This window comes from Varanus komodoensis, unplaced genomic scaffold, assembly GCF_004798865.1.
Source record: "Varanus komodoensis strain SLA01 unplaced genomic scaffold, ASM479886v1 scaffold17, whole genome shotgun sequence".
Classification (NCBI taxonomy): Eukaryota; Metazoa; Chordata; class Lepidosauria; order Squamata; family Varanidae; genus Varanus; species Varanus komodoensis.
In genome coordinates this window covers 7,265,950-7,289,730 of record NW_025335505.1, presented here as the reverse complement: position 1 = coordinate 7,289,730, position 23,781 = coordinate 7,265,950, and the positions used below count along the sequence as shown (strand labels likewise).

At 42.6% G+C, this 23,781-nt stretch overlaps 1 protein-coding gene across 2 annotated transcripts in view; it reads left to right on the top strand.

Annotated features, from left to right (window-relative positions):
* DROSHA (drosha ribonuclease III) overlaps positions 1 to 15,086 on the top strand; it is a 103,124-nt gene extending 88,038 nt beyond the window's left edge. For both annotated transcript variants that reach the window (XM_044426454.1, XM_044426453.1), the window contains 5 exons: positions 137 to 219; positions 601 to 704; positions 3,052 to 3,144; positions 6,067 to 6,113; positions 12,642 to 15,086. In XM_044426454.1, the coding sequence (XP_044282389.1) occupies positions 137 to 219; positions 601 to 704; positions 3,052 to 3,144; positions 6,067 to 6,113; positions 12,642 to 12,772 (458 nt within the window). In that variant the 3' untranslated portion in view covers positions 12,773 to 15,086. The remainder of the gene's footprint in view (positions 1 to 136; positions 220 to 600; positions 705 to 3,051; positions 3,145 to 6,066; positions 6,114 to 12,641) is intronic.
* The last annotated feature ends 8,695 nt before the right edge of the window (positions 15,087 to 23,781 follow it).

Genomic DNA, 23,781 nt, shown 5'->3' with positions numbered 1-23,781 from the left:
TAATAATAATAATAATAATAATAATAATAATAATAATAAAATAAATAAAGAAAGCAAGCATAGGTTCTTTCAAGTTGTTTAATCTTTGCTTTCAACCCAGTAGCTATGTTTGCTGATTGTTGTTTCTTTTCCCCAGCTTTTATTGCTGCTCTGTATATAGATAAGGATCTGGAATATGTCCACACCTTCATGAACGTCTGCTTTTTTCCACGACTGAAGGCGAGTCATTTCAGCCATTACTTAATGGCCAACCTGTGTTTGGCATGGAGGATGCACTCTGCAAGGGGTTCAGCTGATCATGTATGCAGTACCGCTTAGGAACCCGAAGGAAATGTAACAGAAGCACAACCTTTCCTATCCTGGTGCACTCCAGCTGCCCTGGAATGCAACTCCTATCATTTTCAGCCAGCATGTTGCAGTCTAGCACATCTGGACAGCAACAAGTTGGGCGAGGTTGTGGGTCTGTTACAGTGTGGGTTCCTAAGCATTATTTCTTCTCATATCAAAGCAATGTCTCATATCAAGGTTTCTATTTTAGTGCAGAAGTAGTACCCTGTATCACTTTCTCCAGTTTAAGCATGTTGTTATCTGTCATCTTAGGAATTCATTTTAAACCAGGACTGGAACGATCCAAAATCTCAGCTCCAGCAATGCTGTTTAACTCTCCGAACGGAAGGGAAGGAGCCTGACATTCCTCTGTATAAGTAAATACTCTGTCTTTTCTTCCTTGCATAGACTAATTATTGTTTTGGGAGCCAACCTCTTACTATCAGCTCTACACTTGGCATTTATTTTTTGTCTCTTCTTTCCGTATGACTTGGATCAAGCATTTGTTTAAGGGAGAAATGAGTTTGTGCTTCACAAACAGAGCCATGCTTTCTCTTTTGGATCTGGAGTTCTCTTTAAACCAAAGCAAAAGTAGGCATGAGCTTGCTGCATATGCAAGGTGTGACAGCTTTAAATAGAGGAAAGCATTGATAGTTTTATCCCTACAGGTAAAGTTCAGTTTGCTCACATACATGGTATTGTCACTGCCTCCGTTCATTCATTACATGTTGAGGGGTTGCAGATTTCTGCTGAAGTACTGCCAATATTTCCAGTATGTGCAGTGAGCAGTTCCTCCAAGTCTTTTGGCATTGGTGGTGAAGATAGTTGTTCATGCAAGAAATATTGTGCTTGCTGAAAAGGTGTGTACAGCTTGAGGCCCAGAGACCAAATCTATTCCTTCTGGGTTTCCACATTCCCTTCCCCAAAATCACCTCATATTGAGTAGCTTCCCAGCTTCTGTGCATTTCTGCCCATTGTTCTAATACTTTGAAATGCCTCTCCTAAGACTGTAGAGCAGCCTTTCCTAACCTTGTGCCTTCCAGATATGTTTGGACTACAATACCCAGAATTCCCAGGCAATGACCCTGTTGGATGAGGATTCTGGGAGTTGCAGTCTAAATGCCTCTGAAGGCCACCAGGTTGAGGAAGGCTGCTACAGAGGTTTAAGCTAAAATATACAGCCATTTTTAAAAATTTTTGTCCTGTTCCTTTGCCTTCAGCCATGTGCATCAGTGGAATATGGCCCCCAGCCATGCCAGCAGGATAGAATTTGGCCCTTGGGCTGAAAGACCCCAAGGTGTAGAATGCTGCAAGTAGGCATTCTAGAGCTGGAAGAGAAAGTGGGGGAGGGAGGGCAGAGTTAAGCTGTCTGCACAGTGGAAGATCAGGCAGGGGTAGAGGTAGAAAAGGACAGCAGTGCACACGTGCCCTTCCACACTACCTCTCCATTTCTGCCATGCTTGAATTCAACCAGGAATGAAATGGAGAATTTCCTTTGTATCTAGCGAAATGGTTGTGCACAGGACAGGCACTGGGGTGTACTTGCCTGTATTTGTTGCTCCAGTGTGTAGGGAGGAAAGGTTTCTATACTTCAGGAACCTTTAAAGGGTGCCAATGTTCAGAGACACAAAACAACAGATCCACCATTCCAGCAGGATTCCAATCAGTTTGCTCTGGGATATCAGAGCTGGGGCGCAAGGGAGGTTTGGCCTTCCAGCAGGATCCCCAAGTAGTGACATTTTCCTGTTCCCCTAGATGGGGGTGGCACCTGTTCACCTATTTAAAGAAATAGACAGGAGTGCTCAAGGGCATCATGAGGGCAAAGGTTAAACCATTCCAGGCTCTTGCTGACCCCAGATCCTGAGAATTACTCTCTTCTTATCCAAATAGTTCTCACACCTGCATCTTCACTAGCATCTCCTTGTCCTAAGCTGTCTTTGGGTGGAAGAAAACTTGGAACTTGCATAAATGAATACAAAATCCCTACTGTGTTGCACAGGAATATGCTCCTTACATGCAAATTATTTAGCATAGAAAAGTATGTAATTCTGGTTAGGCTCTTTGCTTGGCTTGAATTGCGTATACACATGCACTTTCTCCATTAAACTTGAACAGAGCTCTCCTATCTGCATTGACACAGAAATAAGGCACAGTTGAGTTCAGTGGAATTTACTTCTAGGTTAGGGAGTATCTTCATCCATGTAGAACTTCTAAAATATACCTTGTTGCTGATGCTGATACTAATTCTAAAAGTAATTCCCAGGGCAATGGTGAAGGCAGATAGGAGGGATCGATGGGAAAGAGAAACAAATTTATTGTTTGTCTAAGAAATTGTATCTTATCTTAAAATGGTTGCAGATTTATATCAAACTCTTCATCAAATGGAAAAGCTGCCTACTTAGTGACAGATCCGGTAACTTTCTGTTAGTGATGGAGCAATTTGCAGTCTTTGCCATTTAGAGTGACAGCATTTTTCATAGCCCCTTATATTTCTGTCCTGATGATCCCGGTTTGGCAAAAAGTGTAAATGCAGACAATTCTACTCTAAGAATAGATGAATACATCACTTTTATACCAGTGACATGTTGGCAGCATTTTGTAAAATAATCTATAAAGCTCTGTCCATCTGCAGTCCTGCAATAATCTTTGTAAGCATGGCACTGTTTATGTTAAGAGGTCTGAATAACTCCAATTGCAGAAGTGTGTGTACCTCTTGTGATTTAGGACTCTGCAAACCGTCGGACCTTCTCATGCCAGAACGTACACTGTAGCTGTTTATTTCAAAGGTGAAAGAATAGGATGCGGCAAAGGACCAAGGTATGGTGACTTTTTTAAAAAAAATATATATAAATGTATATATTTTACCAGAGTGGCTTGGAGTTGCAGGATGATCCTTGGCATATTAGATGGCGCTCCACAAGAAAGTGAATGCTGAGTGAATGTCCTACTGCTTACCCCTCATGCCTCTCCTGGGATCCAGGAAGCCAAGGAATGGCATGTTGATTCTCAGTGTAGTTCTGAGGTTCTTAAGCCCAAGAAATGAGCTAAGATGGATGGACTCCATAAAGGAAACCACAGCCTTGAACTGAGCTGAGCAGAGGTGTCATGGGCAGGACATTTTGGAAAGTATGCATTCATAAGTCAGAAACAACTTGATGGCACATAGCAGCAGCAGCAAGTGCAAGACTGGGAAGATAGCAGGTCTGCTTGGGCCCCAAGATTATCAGCTCTGACTGAACCCACATACTGAGATTTGAGCAGCCTTTTCCAGTAGGGCCCATTCCTCCTCAATTGCAGAATGTACTCCCTAGAGAGCTCTGTCTAGCACCTTCCTTGAGCCGCTGGTGGCAGGCAACATGCTTTTCATTTGCCCAGGCCAGGGGTCGGCAACCTTTAGCACTCAAAGAGCCATTTGGACCTGTTTCCCACAGGAAAGAAAACACCGGGAGCCGCAAAACCCTTTTGGCATCTAAAGTGGAAATAACACTGCATATATCGTTTTTACCTTAATGCTATGTATATCTTCATTACGATTTAGCTGCAGCTCTTGTTCAGTCACTAAAAACTGTTATTTTTAACCTTACATTATAAACTAGTAGGACTCTTTTCATATATTTTGAATAGGAGAACAGCTTCCTGAAGAGTCAAAGTCAGTGCTAAAGAGCTGCATGCATTAAACAGCAAACCCCATAAGTTCGTCAGCAGTAAAAGCAAATGAATCTACCCGCATATTGTTAAATGTTTGGTTTTCTTCAGAAACATTTCTTTTCTTAGATTTATCCATGGTTGGCCTATGGGGTGGGGGAGCTCAGGAAATTGGTTCGGATCCACAGCTCAGTGGCAGTGCCAGAGATATAGGTGTGTTTAGTGACTGATTAGCAGATAAACAGTCAAGCCTGTGAATTGTGACAGGTCCCAAGCACAGCCTTTAACATTCAGATGAAGGAGATTACATTGGGACAAAGAGAATCCTTTCAGCAGCGTTTCCTGTAACATGAGAGCCTTCAGGAAGCTTGTTTAGCAGAGGAATGTAGCGATTTACTTAACTAGCTGATTTACTTAATTAGCTAGCCGTTAGTTAACGCTCCATTCCTGAGTGGAGCTTAGAGCAGATCAGCGGCTGTGCCAGCGCGTGTTTTGAGTGACGGAGCCGCAGCAGAGGGGTTCAAGAGCCACGTGTGGCTCCAGAGCCGCAGGTTGCCAACCCCTGGCCCAGGCACTGTAGCTCCTTACATGTTGTCATTTCCCAGTTGCATTTTGCAGTTTATGTCTTTCATGCTGTGGAGCTGTGTCGCCTCTGAGATTCTTCGGGACCCTTCCTGTTTGCTGCCTTGCTGCTGCTTTAGCCTCTGCTCTACACAACTGTGCCTGGTCAATGTGCAATGACATTCCAGGTGGGGCATCATAAGGGCCCCACAACCTGAGCCATGACTATACTGGTGGCTACTCTTCTGGCCCATACCAGAGCATGATGGTAGGAGCATGAGACCAGACCATGGAGAAGCAGCTTCTGTAATGCTCTTGAATACATCGGCAGCAGAATAATTTGTGTTAGTGCCTTCTGGAACCCAGTCTAATGTGAACTGAAGGCACATGATGTCATTTATGTAGCAACTGTCTTCACTGTTACATGAATCTACCTACCCATGCTACAAACATATATCAGTTTTATACCACTTTATCTGTTTATCAACCCTTCTTCATCGCTAAAGTATAAGAATAATTATTTGTAAGGATGCTGTAAGGATGTTTTAGAGACCCCCATTCCTCCTCCCTCCAGCTTACATCTGTAGCCTGCTGAAAGAAGTTGTAAGAAATCATGGACTCTGTGCGCACAACATGACAACCCAGAGTATGGGTTGAGTATGGATTGCCGTTGATCCATCGGTGGTTGCATGAACCCGGCCATGTTAGCAAACCATGGATGGGTAACTAAAAACAACCCACAGAGAGAACCCATGGTTTGTTCCTTGATTATGATTCCACATTATTCATGGTTAATGAACCATGGGTTGCTAGCACAGCTGAATTCACACAAGCCATGAGTCAATGACAGCCCATACTCTGGGTTCTGTTGGATGAACTCATTCACACCCTCCCTAATTCTGTGTTTAGAGCTTTGGATGTGCAGGATCTGGATTCAAATTCTAGTTCAGTCATGGTATTTCTAAACAACCTTTGGAGAAATTCGTTTTTGCCAGTTTGACTTTTCATTTAATGGAAAAATAACAATGGAAAATCTCCTTCATATGTTTGTGAAGATAAATGATCAAAGCACTGTAAAGGATTCTGTACACTGAAAGTGCCAACTGTATAATAATATGTAAAGAGTTTCCCACTCATCATTGATCATCCCTGTGCCCACACTGATTTTAAGAATAAGATAAATAATGCCTAATAAAATATTAGAGAGGAAAGTGTGCTGTAATGTTGCCATCCATTTTCTAGCAATGCAAAAATGAGGGTGGGGGGTTGTGTGTTAATCTTTTCATTAAAATTACTCACGAAAGAATTATGATGGGGGGTAGCTTAATAGTATTGATTTAAATTTTAAAACAATCCTGTTGGAGGATGGCTGTTTGTGTGCAAAGGTTTTTATGGGAACAACCACCTAATGATTATTTGAAGAATTGGTCTCAACAGAGCAATCAGAGTAGTTGCTTCTGGGAAGCTGTCATTTACCCCATAAATACATTTACCATGATTACTTTTTCTTTGCTTTTCCCCCCTTTTTAACAGCATTCAGCAAGCGGAGATGTGTGCAGCAATGGATGCACTGGAAAAATGTAAGATGATTTCTTGGAAACTGTTTCAGATTATTTCATGTGATGGGCAGAGGCAGGTTCAGGCATCGTGTATGACAGAGAGGGAGTGCAAAATACGAATGCAAGGGGCAGATGGTCACCAGCTTCCTCTCATTCCCATTCTTATTGCTCTTGGATAATTTTAAAGCAAAAATTCAGTAATCTCTAGAGCAGCTTGGTCTTAGATGTATGTACCATTACCCGTTGTACATTTACTTGGAAACAAGTCCCATTATAATGAATAGGTCCCCCTTCCCCCTCCCCGTAGTAATTAAGCATGTTCGGCATTGCAGCATTGGTCTTGGTCCCTGAATCATTTAGATACATGGTCCTGCTCAAACAACAATCCACTTCTGAATTCTTTAGGGTCATCAGCAGACCTCAGACTCATGTGTATCCCTACTGTAGGCAGAAGAGAAATGAACCAAAATACCTGCACATATTCAACTTCTGGGTTTCCCTAGTCTGGTGGTGTGGAATATGTCAGAAGGTTCTGCTTATACTGTCACAAAGTTGTCCAGCGTCAGTGTGGTGAGTGGCTGAGAGCACAGGACTGGGACTCAGGCGATCTGGGCTCTGCTCCCTGCTCAGTCATGGAGCCAGCTGGGTGACTTTGGGCCAATCTAACTCTCAAGTTGTTATGGGGATAAGATTGAGAGCAGCGGGAAGAGAATGTGGTAAGTTGCTCTTAGTTCTTTGTAAGAAAAAAAAGTGGGATATAAATCTAGCAAATAAATTGTAAAGTAGCTTTGCGTAACATATTTAGTTTACAACATATGCTTGTATTTCTACACATGTTGGCTTAGAACTCTTCTTTAATCAATATTTGCTTTTAAGTAGCCTACTAGATGGTTCAATCACTGTATTGTTAGTTCACAACGACAAGATTTTCCTCGACAAAACAAGTGGTGCTAAGTGGTGTCGTGGGAAATGAACAATGGAATTGATAGGCACCAAAACCAGGTGCCACTCCTTTATAACCAAATCTCAGACTGAAAAGGGCACAGTCGTCTCTAGTTTTTCTATGAATCTCAAGACTCCGGGCAGGGATTTGAATCTGCCTTCCTCAGCCTGGTGTGCTCCAGAATGGCCAGTGCAAAACTATTTTAATGCATTTATTCTTTTAATAATCCACTAGTTTGTTGTTGGATGGATTAAAATTATAATAAAGCAAGTTAACGTTTGATGGACATCAGATTGGGGAAGGCTGCTTTACTTCGTCATGTGGGCAAAATGGACAAGAAGATACGGGGAAATGTCATCTATTATTTGCAAACAGTATCATTTAATGATATACTATTTCTAAATGCATATAATGCTCTATGTGAGCTGTGTTTTAACAGAGCTTGAAAAGGGGTTTGCTTTCTCTCTGGAATAAGTACAGATATTGGAAAACTGCACCTGGTGAGGGCATCATGTGTCACTGCAGGGTGGGCATCCTGACACGCAGGCACAGGCAGATACTGGATGCCAGATCTGCATAGGGGTTGGCCTAAAACATTTAGGTCTGGGTAGAACATTGCAGGCAGCACAAAATTGGAGTGTAGAAGTCATCTGAGCTTTACAAGTGTAGGCTTATTCCAGAGGGCAGAGCCAAGGGCCATATTCAAGGCTTCTGCATTCCCGTTCTGTGCTCCAAAGCTCCCCAGAGCGTTACACATCCCCTTACCTCAGTCACCCACCAATAGGTAGTTTCACGGGGTTCTGTGCCGCCTTTTCCCTCATTCTGAATGGTTGACGTGTGGTTGGACGTGGGAATCTGAGAGATCCAGGTTCTAGTTTCCACTCAGCCATGAAGCTCACTGGGTGACTTTGGGCGATCATAGCCTTTCAGGCTAACCTACCTCACAGGGTTGTTGTTGTGAGGATAAAATGGAGTGGAAGAGGACTATGTAAGGCATCTGGCGTGCTCACAAGAGGAAAAAGATGGGATATAAGTGCAATGTAATAATCATAACCATATTAATTACTGCCAATGAAAGTGTTAAGCTAGATTATTTTGGGCTTTTTGTCTTGCCTGGTTTTGCCTCTGATCTTGCTCCCCACTGGAATGAGGCCTTCCGGAGACCTTCCAAATGGAATTTGGCATTTGGGCTGAAAAAGGTGGAGCAGCTTTGCCGTGTACCAGTCGGGCAGGCCCAGGACAGGAGTGGGCACGCCTGGGGATGGGATGATGATGAGCAAGCATGGCTTTGATCCTCAAACTGGTGTTCCCCAGTTGTGTTGGACTACAGCATCAAACCAAGAGTCAGCATGGTTGTTGACCATGCTGGCAGAGCATGATGGGAGTTGTAGTATGGTGCATCTGGTGGACTCCTGGTTGGGAAGGGTTGCCATGTACTGCACCTTACAGGTTCAGCTAAAACTTACAGTCTGTGTTACCTTCCTTTCTAGCATTCTCCCTTTCAAAAAACAAAAAGTCAAGCGTAATTCCTCGGAAGCATTTGCAATATTTCAGACCAGGTGTCGAGGACTCAGTCAAGTGAAGCACCAGGCTCTCTGGCCTTGGTCCAGCGAAGCACTTAAGCCAGTGCTTAAATTCAGGCACATGAGTCATTCCACTGACATTCATGATGGAGGCATGGTGATTAAAATGAAGTCAGTGCTCTGTTAGATGGGGGCCAAAGTGCTCACCTTGCAGGATTGATTGCAAAACCCACAAGCTGCTGCCAAACAAGAACTTAAATCTTTGTGTTGCAACCCCAGATAATTCTCTGTCTCATTGACGTCTCTGGCAGAGGTTGCCTTACTTTATCTATCCGAGTTGAGCTCATCTGCTTACATCAGCCGAACAACCAGTAATCCTCAGGCCCTGTCTTTAAAGGAATAATTTCCTGCTATGCTTTTTGAAAACACATGCATTTAAAATGTGTGCTCTTGAGAGGTGCCCTGCGTTTTGCTTGTTCTCAAGTCGGTTATTTCCTTTCTTGTATGGATATGGAGTTCTGATACCAAAGCCCTGCTCTGGGGCATCATCCTTAACTCCTTCCTCTGCCTGCACTCTCAGAGCAAAGTCAGAGCTTCTCAAAATTTATCTAAGTTCCATGGAGGAAATAAGAGTAACATTCTCATGTGCAGGGTTTTCAAGATGTTCTTAAATCAGTTGTGTATGTCAGCAGTGCATTGGAGGATTGGCCAGGGTTGGAAGTGATGCTGCAGGAAGCACAGTGGGGGAGAGTTGATTCAATGTCAGCCTCAGTAAAGGGAATATGCCCCTGAACACAACAGACGGGACTGGCTGTGACAGGTGACGCTTTCCACAGAAGGGCTTTTGCTTGTGTGATGGAAGCTTCAGCCTTCACTAATGCTGAGCTCTCCAGAAGGATAGGACTACAGCTCCCATCACCCTGATTGTTGGCCATGCTGGTTCTGGCTAATGGTAATTGTAGGCCAAAACATCTAGAGGGCACCAGGTTGAGAAGGGCTCTCTGACTTGCTGGAAACATCTTCAACACTTTGAAGTGAGACTCCGGGCAGATTGCACAGGGCTTCTCAGCAGGGCCTCTGTCTTTTCAGTCACCGTTTCTGCCCCACAAAGAACCATGCAGAGTTTTGGTGAGGTTGTTTACTTATAGAGATGGCCTACAGTTCAGAAGTGTTTGAGCTCTTTGCTCAAGTTTCCTCTTAAACCACTTGCATCAGCTGTGCTTCCTACGCATTGCCATGAAGCCTCATTTTTTCCCAAGGACACCAGCTGTTTCAGCATCAGCACTAGCTAGTCAATCTCAAATAGCAATTTGTCTTCTGGCACCAAGTCCAATACAGGCAATGCTTTCATTGGTGACCTTCCACCTGGCATCACCACCATTGATGATACGTTTCTTTTCCTTATTTTGTTCCACTTCTGCTGAGCTTCTATGAACTGTCATTGGCTTCTAGATTGCATTCATTGGTTTTTAAGAGCTTCACAGCTCCTCCACCCGCCCTCTGATGCCCATTATGGTGGTAATGGGGAAGATTATCTTGATTAGCTCCAGATGGAGCCCTTCTCGTCCTTGATGAAAAATGATAGCTTGTCAGACTAGCGAGACTTTCCCAGCATAGTTCATTATTATGGGATACATTACCGATCTTCCATAATATTTCCTCCCCTGCCCCTGAAATGTCACATGGCAAGGGCTCAAAAATTACTGAACAGGTACTTCACATACTATTTCAAATGCTAACATACATCGCCAGGCCCAAGTTAGTGCTTCTTTTAAAAAAACCACCCAAACAAAAAACAATACCAAAGCTTGATAGAAATCAGTTGATCCTTTTTAAGTCCAGGGCAGCTTACCTGACAGGAATCGGGTGGTTAGCTGTATGGGTGCGTCGGGATCCTGAACCATTTCACAAAATGATCGACATGGCCAGTCACAAAACACCGTCTTCTCAAGGCAAACTGGTGAGGTTATCAAGAGAAGTGCTTTGGGCTCTGAGCTGCAAAAACACTCTTTTAAACCCAAATAGAAATGTTGCAGGAAGGCTTTTGCTCGCTTTGCAACATGCCAGCCTTCTAGTTAAAAACATAAAATGAAAATCAGGAAGTGCCAGGAGCCTGGCAGGAGTCAAGAGATGTGTTTGCATGGACGTTACTGGCCATACCACGGCACTTCTATTCCTTTTGTCCATAGTCACTGCGAGGCCATTTCACTTTCCAAAAGTAGAATTGGAGGAGCCAGGAGCAGTAACTAACTGGAGATGCACCTGTGGATTTGTACAACTCTTGAACAACGGCTTGTCTTGCTTTGTTGTTTTCTTTTGTTTTTACTAAGCCAAACTATATGGAAAGAGGAGCTTGTAGGGACCAGGTGTTCAGCCATAAATAATGACTAGAGTTGGTTGCTGTGGTGGTGTTTTTAGACTCTTCCAACAGTGTCCCAAACATTCAAGCACTGGCAAATTTGTTGCATCTGTTGCACTAACCTGAGGTTTCCTGAAAGAAAAAACCAACATAAATTTAAAATAACTTTCCTAAATGAGTCAGTTCTCTCTGTGGATATCTTCATTATATGGTATTTAATGAGTGTCAAATCAGTGATGGCAACTCCCATAAGGTGTGCCTTGACCTTAGAAATAGAAGGATGCCTTCTAACAAGGTTAAAAACAACAAGGTTGAGATAAATGGCTCCCATGTAACTGACTTTACTCATGTCCTTTTGCTGTCATTGGGAAACATTAGTTACAGCTTTCACAGGTCAGTTCAGTGGAGTAGAAGATAAATAAACTCAGTCGATTTGGGCCCAGTTCTTTTGGTTAGACCTGCTTGCTACTGGCAGTTTGGTTTTTGTGTTTTTTTCAGATGTTTTATTTAGTCTTGCTTCATCTTCCAACCGTCAGTGATACTCTTTGGCTTGCATTTTCATTTGTCATAAATAGGCACAAGTGAACTGTAAGCAGTTCAGGACATCAGTGTCTTGCCCTCCAACCTGAAATATTTGTACCTCCATATCCACCTGCATTGTTGGGCAACTGGTGGCCCAGCCCTGGACTGCCATGCATGTGTCTCTCCCTTTCCCAGAAGATCTTCCTGGAAGGCATTGAAAGTACTGTCTTGTGTTTTGATCTGGGGAGGTTTTTGTGAATCAGGGTGTTTCATTGGAAGATTGTTCTCAGCATCCATCAGAGTCATTTCCCCTCCAGTCTGTGGAAGAGTTGACTCCATACCAAAGAGCCCCCCCCCCAAAAAAAGGTTTGACTCCACCCTCATGGAGGTTTGCCCTGCTTGCAGACCAGATGGCAGAAACGCCACAGGTTACTTAATTGTAACCTCAAATGGCTCACTGAGTTAATGAATTCACATCAGGAAAAATATAAATGCAATGTAATAATATTAATACCCCTTTTCAGATTCTCCCTGTTCTACAAGGTCTCCTCCAAACCCAAGGCAGTTTGGTTCTCTGCAGCTGTCTGACAAAGCTTGCACATTAACCTTGGCATTTCTGTGCCGCACCCCAACCCTTCTCCTTCAGCATAGAGTTGGCATTTTGAATCTGAGCTTTCTAATTGTGCATGCTGTGTCTTGAGATAAACATGTCCCATCTCTTCATATACCTGGTGTAAGCTCAAGCACTTTTCCACTCAATTTGGGCTGACTGAGAAAAACATTTTTAAAAAATTGTTGTAGCACCTCTTAGAATGAGGTTGCAAGATATATTGAAATTGGAAAGCATCACATCACATAGGAAGTGAGATTGAAATCCTTCTGCAACTTTGAAGGGAAGGCTTCAGTACTCTGGCATAGTGAGTGATGGGGAAGATTTCTGTTTGCCTCCCTCTTCAGCCATGAATTTCATTGAGAAGCCTTGTACAAATGACACATTCTCACCCTGACAGGACTGCTGTGAGGATAAAGTGGGATAACCCAATGTACCTTTGGATGTACATTGTAATAAAAGTAAATAAATGTAATAAATAATGAAATGACATGTTTCTTATATTGTGTAATAAAATAATAACACCAGGAGCATTTCTTTGCACCACCAGTTGGCTTTTATTTAACATATGAAACATTTATTCTTGTCTCAGATAACTTTCCTCAGATGGCCCATCAGAAACGGTTCATTGAACGGAAGTACAGACAAGAGCTTAAAGAAATGAGGTGGGAAAGAGAGCATCAGGAGAGAGAACTGGAGGAGACGGAAGACATAAGGAAATAAGTGGAGTCTATGAAAGCAATGGTGTACAATTAATAACTTTGATCATAGCCCATGGAGACCTAGCCTAGTTTCAAGTAAACGAACGGATGGAAGAATGAATTCTGCTCATTTGGATCGTGTTCTATTTTAACTGTTGTTTTTTTAAGGATATGTCTTTTTCCATTTTTAGCTACAAAGTTTTATTCATAAGGCTTGAAAAATAATTTATTTTACTATTCTTCTTGAAGAATTGTCCTTTTCTTTCCTAGCTTGCATTTGTGGAACAATAAAGTGTTTTATTTCAGAATATGTAACATTCTAAAAATAGAAAAACTTCCTGTTAATTGTATTGTTTAACAGAGGAAATAATAAGGCTTACATGAAATCCCGCTTTTTCCCCCCTCTGCTGCCTACTTGTGTAATAATAGAGTTAGGAAGAGTTGAGTCAATCTGTGCTTTGGTTGGAGGGGGATAAAGGGAATTGTCTCAAAAATTTTACCTCAGTTGATGTATGACAAAGTGCTACGTAGTACCTGATATTGTATGATAGTACAATAGATGAGGAAAAATGTGGGTAAAAATTGCAACAGATAAACTAAAATAACAAAATCCATAGCAAAATCTTAAAAGGGACAGCCCAGTTTTAATCCACTTGATACACACTTTGCAATCCATGCCTGACATTTTCTGCAGGAAGGTTCTGCATCTTATATTTGTGTATTGTGCATTTCCTCCAGTTATTTTGAGCCTTCTTGCTAACAAATTAGAGGAAAACGATGAAATTTATAGTGCCAGACTTTTTAACTGGTTTGGTGGCAAAAATATTTAAAAAAATATATATAGATTTTTAAATGCAACCTGGGATGGAAAATGGCAGGTAACTCTGGGCACAAGTCCACTGGGGTTATTGGCTGCATAAATCCATTGAAAGAAAGTAATTTGCAAAGGATGAACCGAAACAGTTCAACAGCCCTTCTTGCCCAGTTGCCTTTATGCCTAGTTAGTATTTTAACAAATGACAGCCTGTGTGGTTCCATACATGTGAACTAATCAATTAGCTGCATTCTTATATTTAGCCAGCCCGGCAGCTTGCTACTTTGTGAGGCAAGCAGCACAGAGAAAGCAATCTAATGGCTCCTTGACAATATCCGAGGAATCACAAGATAGTTCATATTCCAAGATCTAAGGTAGGAGATACTGCTCCAACCTTGAGCTGGGAATCAGAGCTCTCAGCTGATACAGAAGGGCCACCGGCTGCACTCCAAGATCAGGAAAGCATTCTCAGAGAAGGAGCATTGAAGATGTTCCAGCAATCTGGAGAGGTTGAGGTATGAATTACTGTGAAGCCTCGGACAGGACCCCGAGGGTATGGAATGGGCTTCCATTGGAGGTGGTTGAGGCCCCATTGGTGAGGGTGTTCAAAGATAGGCTAGACATGCACATGGTGGGCATGTCATGAGCGGAGCTGGCTGAAGCCAGGGGTCAGACTAGATGGCCCAGGAGACACCTTCTGACTTGCTCTGTTTCTATGATTCCATCTGCCCAGATAACAGGTAAAAAAACCTATTTAGCAAAATAGGACAGGTGGAGTTTGCATCGTCTGTTCATCCTACTCTGCGAAGGATGATTGTGACTCTGAGTATAAGGGCTTATGGACATCGTAACAGGGTTTTGCCCTGAAAATATTATATAATCTGTTAGGCACTGCTGCCCTAACTTTCACCCTTTTTTATTTATAAGGAGGAGTTTTCTTGGGGAAGCTCCCTGTGATCCCTAACCGTTGCATGAAATGATATTTGCTAGGGACATACTTTGTTTTATTTATTCCTCAGGTTTCCATATTCTTCAGTATAAAATTATGAAGGTTGTTTATAAAAAGTACAATTGGGATATAAAAGAATAAAACAGTAGCCAATACTATTAGAGCAATAGAATAAAAGCAACAATAAATATGACAGATTGGCAGAACTGAATTTAAATTTGTAGGGATGGTTGTGATTACTCTGCAAATTAAGCCTGCTGTGTTTCAGTGAAATATGTCCGGGGATGTTTGTACAAGAATAGCCTTTATATTTTGAGAGTATCTAAAAAGGATCCTCTTGCCCCCATGTTTGAGGAAGATCTTTCTTGTGGAAATGACAAATAGAAAATAAATCAAGTGCAAGTTCATTTGTTTTAATAGCCCATAGGCCATACATACACCATAATTTAAGAATTTAAAATCACATTATTACAAAAATTTGCCACATCTAAAATACAGTTTTTACAAAAACTGCTCAGAAAGTTTGAGCCTTGCAACATTAGGAAGGGTTGAATATTTCAACAGGTATTTCTTTTTTAAAAAACCTTACCTGTTCATGTTTTGGGCAATGAAATGTGAAAAGGTGTATCAAGCTCTGACAAGGGGCAGTTACAATAGTGTTCATTCAGGGTTATTTTAAGAAATTGGCCCCTCATGTGGACAGCTGGAAGTGTGTTACTATGCGCTACCATATAAGATTGTCTCAGCTTGGGAACTGCCAATATGTTAAAGAGGCAGATCAAATATGGTGGGGTACATCCCAGATGTAGAGGGGAACATTTATGCCTATTGGTTTCTTGAAGGGAGTCCCAGTCTTCCTTAAGCAATTTTTCTATAAGTAGCTTCTGCTTTTGTAAATTTAGATTTTCCTTTTTCCATAAGCCCAGCTTGCTTATTTTCGTTTCTACCACATCCACTTCAACCAGCAATGCTGTTGTACTGCCGATGTAATGAAAGGTGGATGTTCTTCAGCATTTAATATCAACATTTAAAATTAATTACGGTCTTCCAAATCAAAGCTCAACTTTTTGGGGAGCCCTAGTTCAAGCTGTATCATTGCAGTGGTGAAACAGGGTGGAAAAATTAGAAATTTACAGAGAGAAAAGGCTTGTTGGAGCTTTTCAAGTTGCTCTAGTCGGCTGGAAAACAAGATCCGGCATCCATCTAACACAGGCACGTCCAAAGTCCAGCCCGGGGTCCAATTGCGTCCCGTTTTCAAATTTCAAGCAGCCCGCAGCCTCTTCTCCCCGCCGGCTCAGCCTGTCACTCATCTCTGCTGGCCAGCATTTTTCCCTTCATTGCACAGTGGTTCCCGCAGCTGTCCCCTGCTGCCTCCTTCTCCTTCAAGGCTGGTGGTTATATTTCACCAGAGGATGGCAGTAGACCTTAGCACTCTCGCCACGTGACCCTTGTGACATAAGGCTTCTGTGCCCATTTCTAAAATGGCGACTGTAACTACAAAAAGGAAAGTTGACAGCGAGGGCCGCCGCTTCCAGGACAAGTGGAAATCGGAGTATTTTTTCACTGAAATATGAAACAACTGTGTCTGCCTAATTTACCAAGAGACTGTGGCTGTTTTCAAGGAATTCAATATCAAGAGGCACTACCAGACGAAACATGCTAACTACAACAAGCTAACTGGGAACGAACGCGGCGAAAAATTGAAGGAACTGGAAGCGGTTTTAACAACACAGCAGCACTTTTTCACAAGAGCCCGTGAGTCAAATGAAAATGCCATGAAGGCGAGCTACAAGGTGGCAACGCTGATTGCCAAGCACTGCAAACCTTTTACTGAGGGTGAATTTATTAAAGACTGCGTGATGAAAATGGTGGAGAAAATTTGTCCTGAGAAGAAGCAAGAGTTTGCCAATGTTTGCCTGGCTCGTAACACTGTGGTATGGAGAATTTAAGACGTTTCATCTGATATTAAGAGACAGAGGCAAAAGGAGTGGAGTTTGACTTTTTTTCGTTAGCCAGCAACGAAAGCACGGATGCATCTGACACCGCTCAGTTATTGATTTTTTTGAGAGGAGTGGACAATGACATGAACGTGAGTGAAGAGCTACTTGACCTCCAGAGCCTTAAGGACCAAACAAGAGGAACAGATTTATTTGTTTCTGTTTGTTCCGCCGTAGATGACATGAAACTACTGTGGAATAAAGTCACTGGGATTATTACGGATGGCGCACCAGCAAAGTGGATTATCAACCCTAGTCTGTAACAAAGTCAGCGAAGAAGGAGGCAAAGCTATAAAACTCCACTGTATTATTCACCAACAAGTTCTCTGTGCCAAACATCTGAAATATGATCATGTTATGAAACCGGTGATGAAGGCTATTAATTATATTCGCTCCAAAGCCCTGTGCCACCACCAGTTTCAACAGTTTCTACTCAACATCCAGGCTGAATGTTGTGTATCACAACAAGGTAAGATGGCTCAGTCGGGGGTCTGCACTGCAGCGCTTCTACTCTCTTAGGGAGGAAATAGGACAATTCTTAGCCAAAAAGGGACAACCGATGCCAGAGCTATCTGATCCTGTTTGGCTGGCTGATTTTGGATTTTTAGTTGACATAACACGACATCTGAACGTGCTGAACACGAGCCTTCAGGGGCAAAATGCAGTGGTAAGCCAACTGTATTCACATATCAAAGCCTGTGGGACCAAGCTGCTACTTTTTCAAAGGCACCTGTCACAAACACAGCCCAATACCACACATTTCCCATCGCTGCAGGAAATAATGACCAGTTTTCCACAGAACAATATGAGTGCGCAAATAAGGAGGTATGAAGCAGACATCTCATCTCTGGCTGAGGAGTTTCAACAGCGCTTTCGGGATTTTGCAGCTATTGAAAAAGAGATCACACTTTTTTCATCTCCTTTCTCTGTGGACCCTGATGACGCTCCAGACCACCTGCAGCTGGAGCTCATTGAGCTGCAGTGTGACGCCAAGTGTCGCAGTCGGCACCAACAGCTCCCTCTTGTCAACTTTTACTGCCAGCTGGATAAAGACAGGTTCCAAGGGATTCGAACAATTGTTAAGAAAATGCTGAGCTTGTTTGGTTCGACATACTTGTGCGAGAAGACATTCTCGGTTATGGACATTAACAAGAACCATGTGAGGACGAGACTAAGTGACTTTCACATGCGTGACATCTTGCGCATCAAAACCACTGTTTTTGAGCCAGACCTGGCCTATATAATGTAGTCGAGATCTCAGTATCACCCTTCACATTAGTGCAGTTAAGTTATTTGTTTAGTCTTTCATAAAATAGTTCATTTGCATTTAATGTTAATGGTTCAAAGAATGTCAGGCTGAATGGTCGGCCCCCCACACATTTTCACCTCACCAAATCTGGCCCTCCTTGCAAAAAGTTTGGACACCCCTGATCTAACAGATGAGGTAGCACCAGAGTTTATATAACTTCAACAGAGCTGGCACGTATTGGGCTCCTTGAATATATAAACCTTTTCAAGGCTAATAAGCTTAATTTGACTTTGTCCTCAAAATATTTAACATGCTTAAGCCATGTTAAATTTGGTTGGAGTACTATTCCAAGTTATCTAAGCTTGTTAACCTGTTGTAATTTATATGCCCCAATCTTCCATTTTTAAAAAATTGCATCAACTTGTTGCATTGGTAAATATCATAATTTTAAATTTATCTTCATTTATTTCTAGTAATTTTTATTGCAATAGACAAAGGCTTTAACAGCACATTTTAAGCTGATCTGAGTTCTGGAAAGTAAGGTGAGATCATTGGCATATAATACAGCAGGTACTGATTGACTACCCAAACATGGAGAATGGATAGCAGCTTTACATACCGAAAGACAAAGTGGCTTTCTGTAAGAAATTTGCAAAAAATTAGAATAGATGCAGGAGTAAAGAGTTAAAATGATTAAGAACCTTGTTAAAGCTTTTTTCTTAGTGAAGCCTGGTGACCTTGGAAGAATGGTCATCTCACTGCCATTCCCCAACCAGTGTATGGATCCAAAATTGGCTGCTAAATTGGACAGAAAAAGGGCTCATCAATGGCACCTTCTCAAGTTGGATGAAGGTAACTAGTGAGGTGCCCCAGGGTTCAGTCCTGGGCCCAGTGCTCTTCAACATCTTTATTAATGGTTTAGATTAGGAAGTGCAAGGAAAGAATCAGATTTGCAGACGATACAAAACTGGGGAGAATAGCAAACACCCTAGAAGACAGAATGAAGATTCAGGGAGATCTTGATAAACTTGAACACTGGGCTGAAAGCAACAAAATGAGATTCAATAAGGACAAGTGCCAAGTCTTCCACCTAGGAAAAGGAAACCAATTGTATGAATTCAAGATGGGAATACGTGGCTCAACAGAACTGAAAAAGAAAAGACCTTGGAATTACTGTGGACAACAGGCTAAATATGAGCCAGCAATGTGATGCAGCAGGAAAAAGGGCAAATGCAATTTTGGGATGCGTTAATAGAAGTATTATTTCCAAAGCATGAGAAGTAGTGGTTTTCCTGTACTCCTCAATAGTCAGAACTCATCTGGACTGCTGTGTCCAGTTCTGGGCACAAATATTTAAGAAATATGCAGAAACTTTTCAAAAGGGTGCAGTGGAGAGCAATGCAAATGATCCAGGGTTTGGAAACGCTGCCCTATGAAGAGAGACTGCGAGAACTGGGCATGTTCAGCCTTGAGAAGAGAAGACCAGGGTGGGGTGGGGGAATGATATCCTCTATCAGTACCTCAAAAGCAGTCACAAAGAGGCAGGTCAAGATCTCTTCTTGCTGATACCAGAGTGTAGGGCATTGAATAGTCAAGTTGAGACAAACCATATTCAGGCTAGATATCAAGGAAAGTTTCCTCATTGTATAGGCAGTACGACATTAAAACCAGTTGCCTGGAGAGCTTGTGGACTTTTTCACACTAGAGTCATTCAGGGAAAACTGGACAGCCATCTGAGTGGGGTGGTGTAAACTGGGTGTCCTGCAGCAGCAGGGGGTTGGACCCAATGGCCTTCATGGCCCCTTCCAACTCTTCTATGATTCCTGCCATGTACCTTTTATACTGTCTTAATGTGGCAAAAATAAACAAATATATTTGATCTCAAGCTGTTTTTGACTCTCAAGGTAGAGTATTCTAACATCAGTGGGCTTCTGACAAGGGATGGAGGTTGACTTTTGTTCCTTGAACCTGGAACCAAGGTGCCATTTTTTTCTGAAGGGCCACTTAGGGAGAGTATGACAGTCACCATTAAGACTGCTAGCGAATCTATTATTTCGTTTTCCACTCCATCTACAGCCTACCTCTCAACTGGCAGTTGGAGGAACCAGCTGTTACCCTGCAGGAGTTCAGATTTAGTCTCACTTTGCTGATTTCCTACTCTGGAATTAAGCTGCATTCTTATCTAGTCTCAGCACCCTCTCTCTGAAAGATGTTGCCTGAATGGTTCTTTTTTATTATTTTGCTTTTAACATTATTTCTTCTAGGAAATTTCTTTTCTTGCAGGATTTGAACTATAGTTGACTGCAAGGTAAGGCTGTGACTTTTGTTATCTTTCAAAAGAGAGAAATTACCATAACAATATGGTAGATGGCAGAGGGACTGAGATCTTTCTCATCTTGTCACAGATTCATCCCAATATCCTTTATCCTTCAACCAAACTGCTAATTAGACCATAGCTTGCTGATTTCAAAAGGTTTTTATATGCAAGTCAAAATTTGGGTGTGTTGTCTCCCCTTGATGGTTGGTTTTCTCATCAAAATTGCCATGCTATTATTAGCTGCTGTTTACCAGGAGCAAGACACACAAAGATGGTGCTTCGAATTCTGTGGCAAGGAGGGGAGAATACAGCCAGAAGGCAGCTTTAGAATTAGTAATGGGAGCCTTCCTCACTTCCTGTGCTGGAATACGATATACCAGGCCTTGGCTCCAGGTGGGAAGGAAAATAAATTCTGCTAGTCAGTTTCCATTGATTACGCCAACCACCTCTATAAGTCAACTTGTCATAACAGAGTTTGTATAGGAATATAAACCAGCCAAATGCCATTCTGAATTCAGTGGATATTAAAAATGCTAATGTTATTCAATATCCAATTATAGAGTTTCTGGGAAAGCCAATTGAATTTCTGGAAGATAAGGCATCTCAGTGACTTCATTGGACAGGTTGGCCAAAACTGCCTTATCAGCCATATGTTCTTGGGGTGATAAAGATTTCCGGTTGTTATCATGACCCATGGACTTTGTCATAATTATGGGGAAAAGCATGATTTTGATGCTATCTGCATGAGCTAAAAGATTTCTGCCTTAGTCCTTGAAGGGCTGAGTCAGATCACCACTGCTGCTGATTCCATCTGCTGCTGTGTTGGATGCTGTGTGCTCACGGCACTGTGGGACTTTTCCAGAGCACCTGTCCTAGCAGGGGAAAGGCTTTTGGGTGCATTTGCTCTGCCTTTGTTGAAACAGAGGAATGACGTTGCCCTTCTTTCCTCACTCATCACCCCAACTGCCTTCTCAGTTGAAGACTCTTGCAAAATGTCTCTACAGACCAGGGCATATGAAGATGCCCTGAAAAATTCTTTTCTAGTTAGCAATGTCACCATTTTGGTCCTCCCACTTTGGCCAAAGGGGGACTTCATAGGACACTTTCATTCAACCACCTCATATAAAAGCTAGATCCTGGGCTTTCACATCGAGGCTTATTCTCTCTCACAAACCAGAAATTTGACCAGAAATATGACCAGAAAGTGCTAGTTCAAAGCTTTTTGCTGCCCACAGGGAAACCCAAGCCGGGCAAGACCTTTAGGGTTTCTAAAGGTTTTGCATATTTTTTAGACTCAATTCCTGCTTTCATTTATTGTGCCATCACAATGGCAGTCCATATGGTGCCCTCTGAAGCAGGCCACTTTACCCTGCTGTATGGCCAGACTGGTGCTTTGACCAAGAAATGAAATCTGAGGTCAAGCTCTGCTTTCTTGGATTCTCAGTTGCTCCCATTAAATTCTCTGGGACAGATTAAATGGGCTGCAGTTGGAAAGGATGTCTCCTAAGAAGTGCATCTCAACAAGCATGGGGCAAATAGTGAGCTTCCACAGCAGACCCCTTTATTTTTTCCACAAAAATGAATAGTTGCCATTCACGACCACATTCTATAAGCTAGGGGAAAGAGCTACACCTGATGCCATTCCATGTAGGGGAAAAACCTGCCCCTCTTCAGTAGGAGTGAGCTGGTTTCCCTGTAGGGAGCAAGAGACACGCTGTGTTCTCCAGAGGTCCTCTGCACCTCTCTTGGGAGGACAAGCATTTCGCTAGTAGAATACAACAGCAACAGCACCTTCAGTGAACTTCATACAGTCATAGTTGAGGTTGTCTGTATACCTTATGGGGCTTTGTTTTTTCCTACTGAAATATAAGGTTGGGGCATTTTTCATATCCCTCAGTGCCTTCAGCACAGCTGTCCTTCCTGAGCAGGAAGTAAGTGAGCCCACCTCCTTGTCTCGGCCACCATGGTCAATGTGCTTGACCTTTGTGTCTCTTTTGGCCCAATTCACAGCACTGCTCAGAAGGATAGGGCAGGGCAAGGCTGCCGCTTCTTTTCCACGCTCTTATCACTGTTCATGTCATCACAGGAGACTAGTGAACAGGCAACAACTGCAAAGAAGCAGAGGAGCCAGGGGCTCCAGGAATCAGCAGAGCCCTCACCTATTAGATTATGGCCTCACCATGTGCTGATGCAGCCTCCCCTTGATTCACTTGGCATGAAAATGTCACCTTCCAGTATATAAGATAAAGCAAGCTGAAGTCAAATAAGAGCAAAATGCAGAGGCATTTGATCCAGATCTCTGTATGAGCCATAGCAGGGTCCTCGAACCTTGGGTCCAAGAACTAAGTCTAGCCACACTGGGTTCCCCCAGTGGCCACATTCTCTCTCTCTGAACTTGCAATCATGCAGCCATTTTCGATGCTTGGGGGCAATTTTCTTCCCCTTCAAAAAGCTGTAAATGCCTCTCCTAAAGCTGTTGCAGGCACTAAGTGCTTTAGGCTAGAATGTGTGTGGGGGATGTATTTTTGGCCCATCCTCTGCCAAGCACTGCAACGCAGCCTCTGAAAGCTTCTCCAAAACGGCATTCAATTCTCGGGCTGGAAAAGTGTCCAGCCCTGTGCTATTAAATCCCACTTGGGGACTCTTCAACGAATATGCAAGGAGAGCCACTCCCATATTCCTCCTCTCTGTCATTTGTGTCTCGGCCTCTTAACCTTAAGTTTCCCCTTCTGTTCCTGCACAGTTCACATAGCTAAAGAGGCAGCACATTGTGAAGCACAGTTTGGAAATAAACAGGGAACAGGTCTCTCTCCTGCCAGCAGTAACAGGAGATCCTCAGAAATGATCCCAGAAGTCTGCACAAGAGCCAGGCTGCTCCCACTTAGAACAATCCAGAATAAAGCACTTCATGGCTCTCCTTTCAGTGACAGGCAGAGGTCTGATTGTACGGAAGAACTAGTTAGTGTCTTTGGAACTAGATGCAGTTGTGCTCCAGCACTGTCATGCAAAGACTGGTTCACACACGATCTGGCATGTGAATTTAGCACAGGAACAGTAGTTGACAGACCCAGTCGGTAGAGTCGGCTGATATGTCATAATGTAATCGCACACACATTAAAGCTTCTCTGTGTTGTTTTGGAGAGCTTGCGAGCCCATATCTTGCTCCCACATCTTGCAACATTTATAATCTACATGCCTGGACTGTGTGTGAAATCCAAACTGATCTCAGTTTGCAGACATCTAAGTTTATGGTAAGAAATAAATGTTGCATACCATCTTCCTCTGCACACCTATCATCTCATCGTAATACTTTTACCTGACCATCTTGTTTGGAACAAAATGTTGACATGCCAGGGAATAAAAGAGGGCAAAGAAAGGTCCAAACAGGCATTTACAAGAATTCTTCACCTCCTGGGCAACCTTGTCTTTTTGTGATTGGTTTGTGTGTTTTATTTAATGACACTGACCTTTATGGTGATATGTTGGCTTGTAGTAAAGGCTAGGATCTTTGGCCTTTTGGGACTTGCTGCTAAGAAAGTGGAGGAGAGTTTTTCCCCCCAGTAGTTCAAGTCTGCAGAGATAAGCCTTGTTGACCGAACTGCCCTTTATCATTTGATTGACAAGATGGGCTAGAACCCAACACTTTACACCATTCAAGGAGCAGTAAGAGAAGAATATATAAACTTTCTTATGCTCTTATTTCTT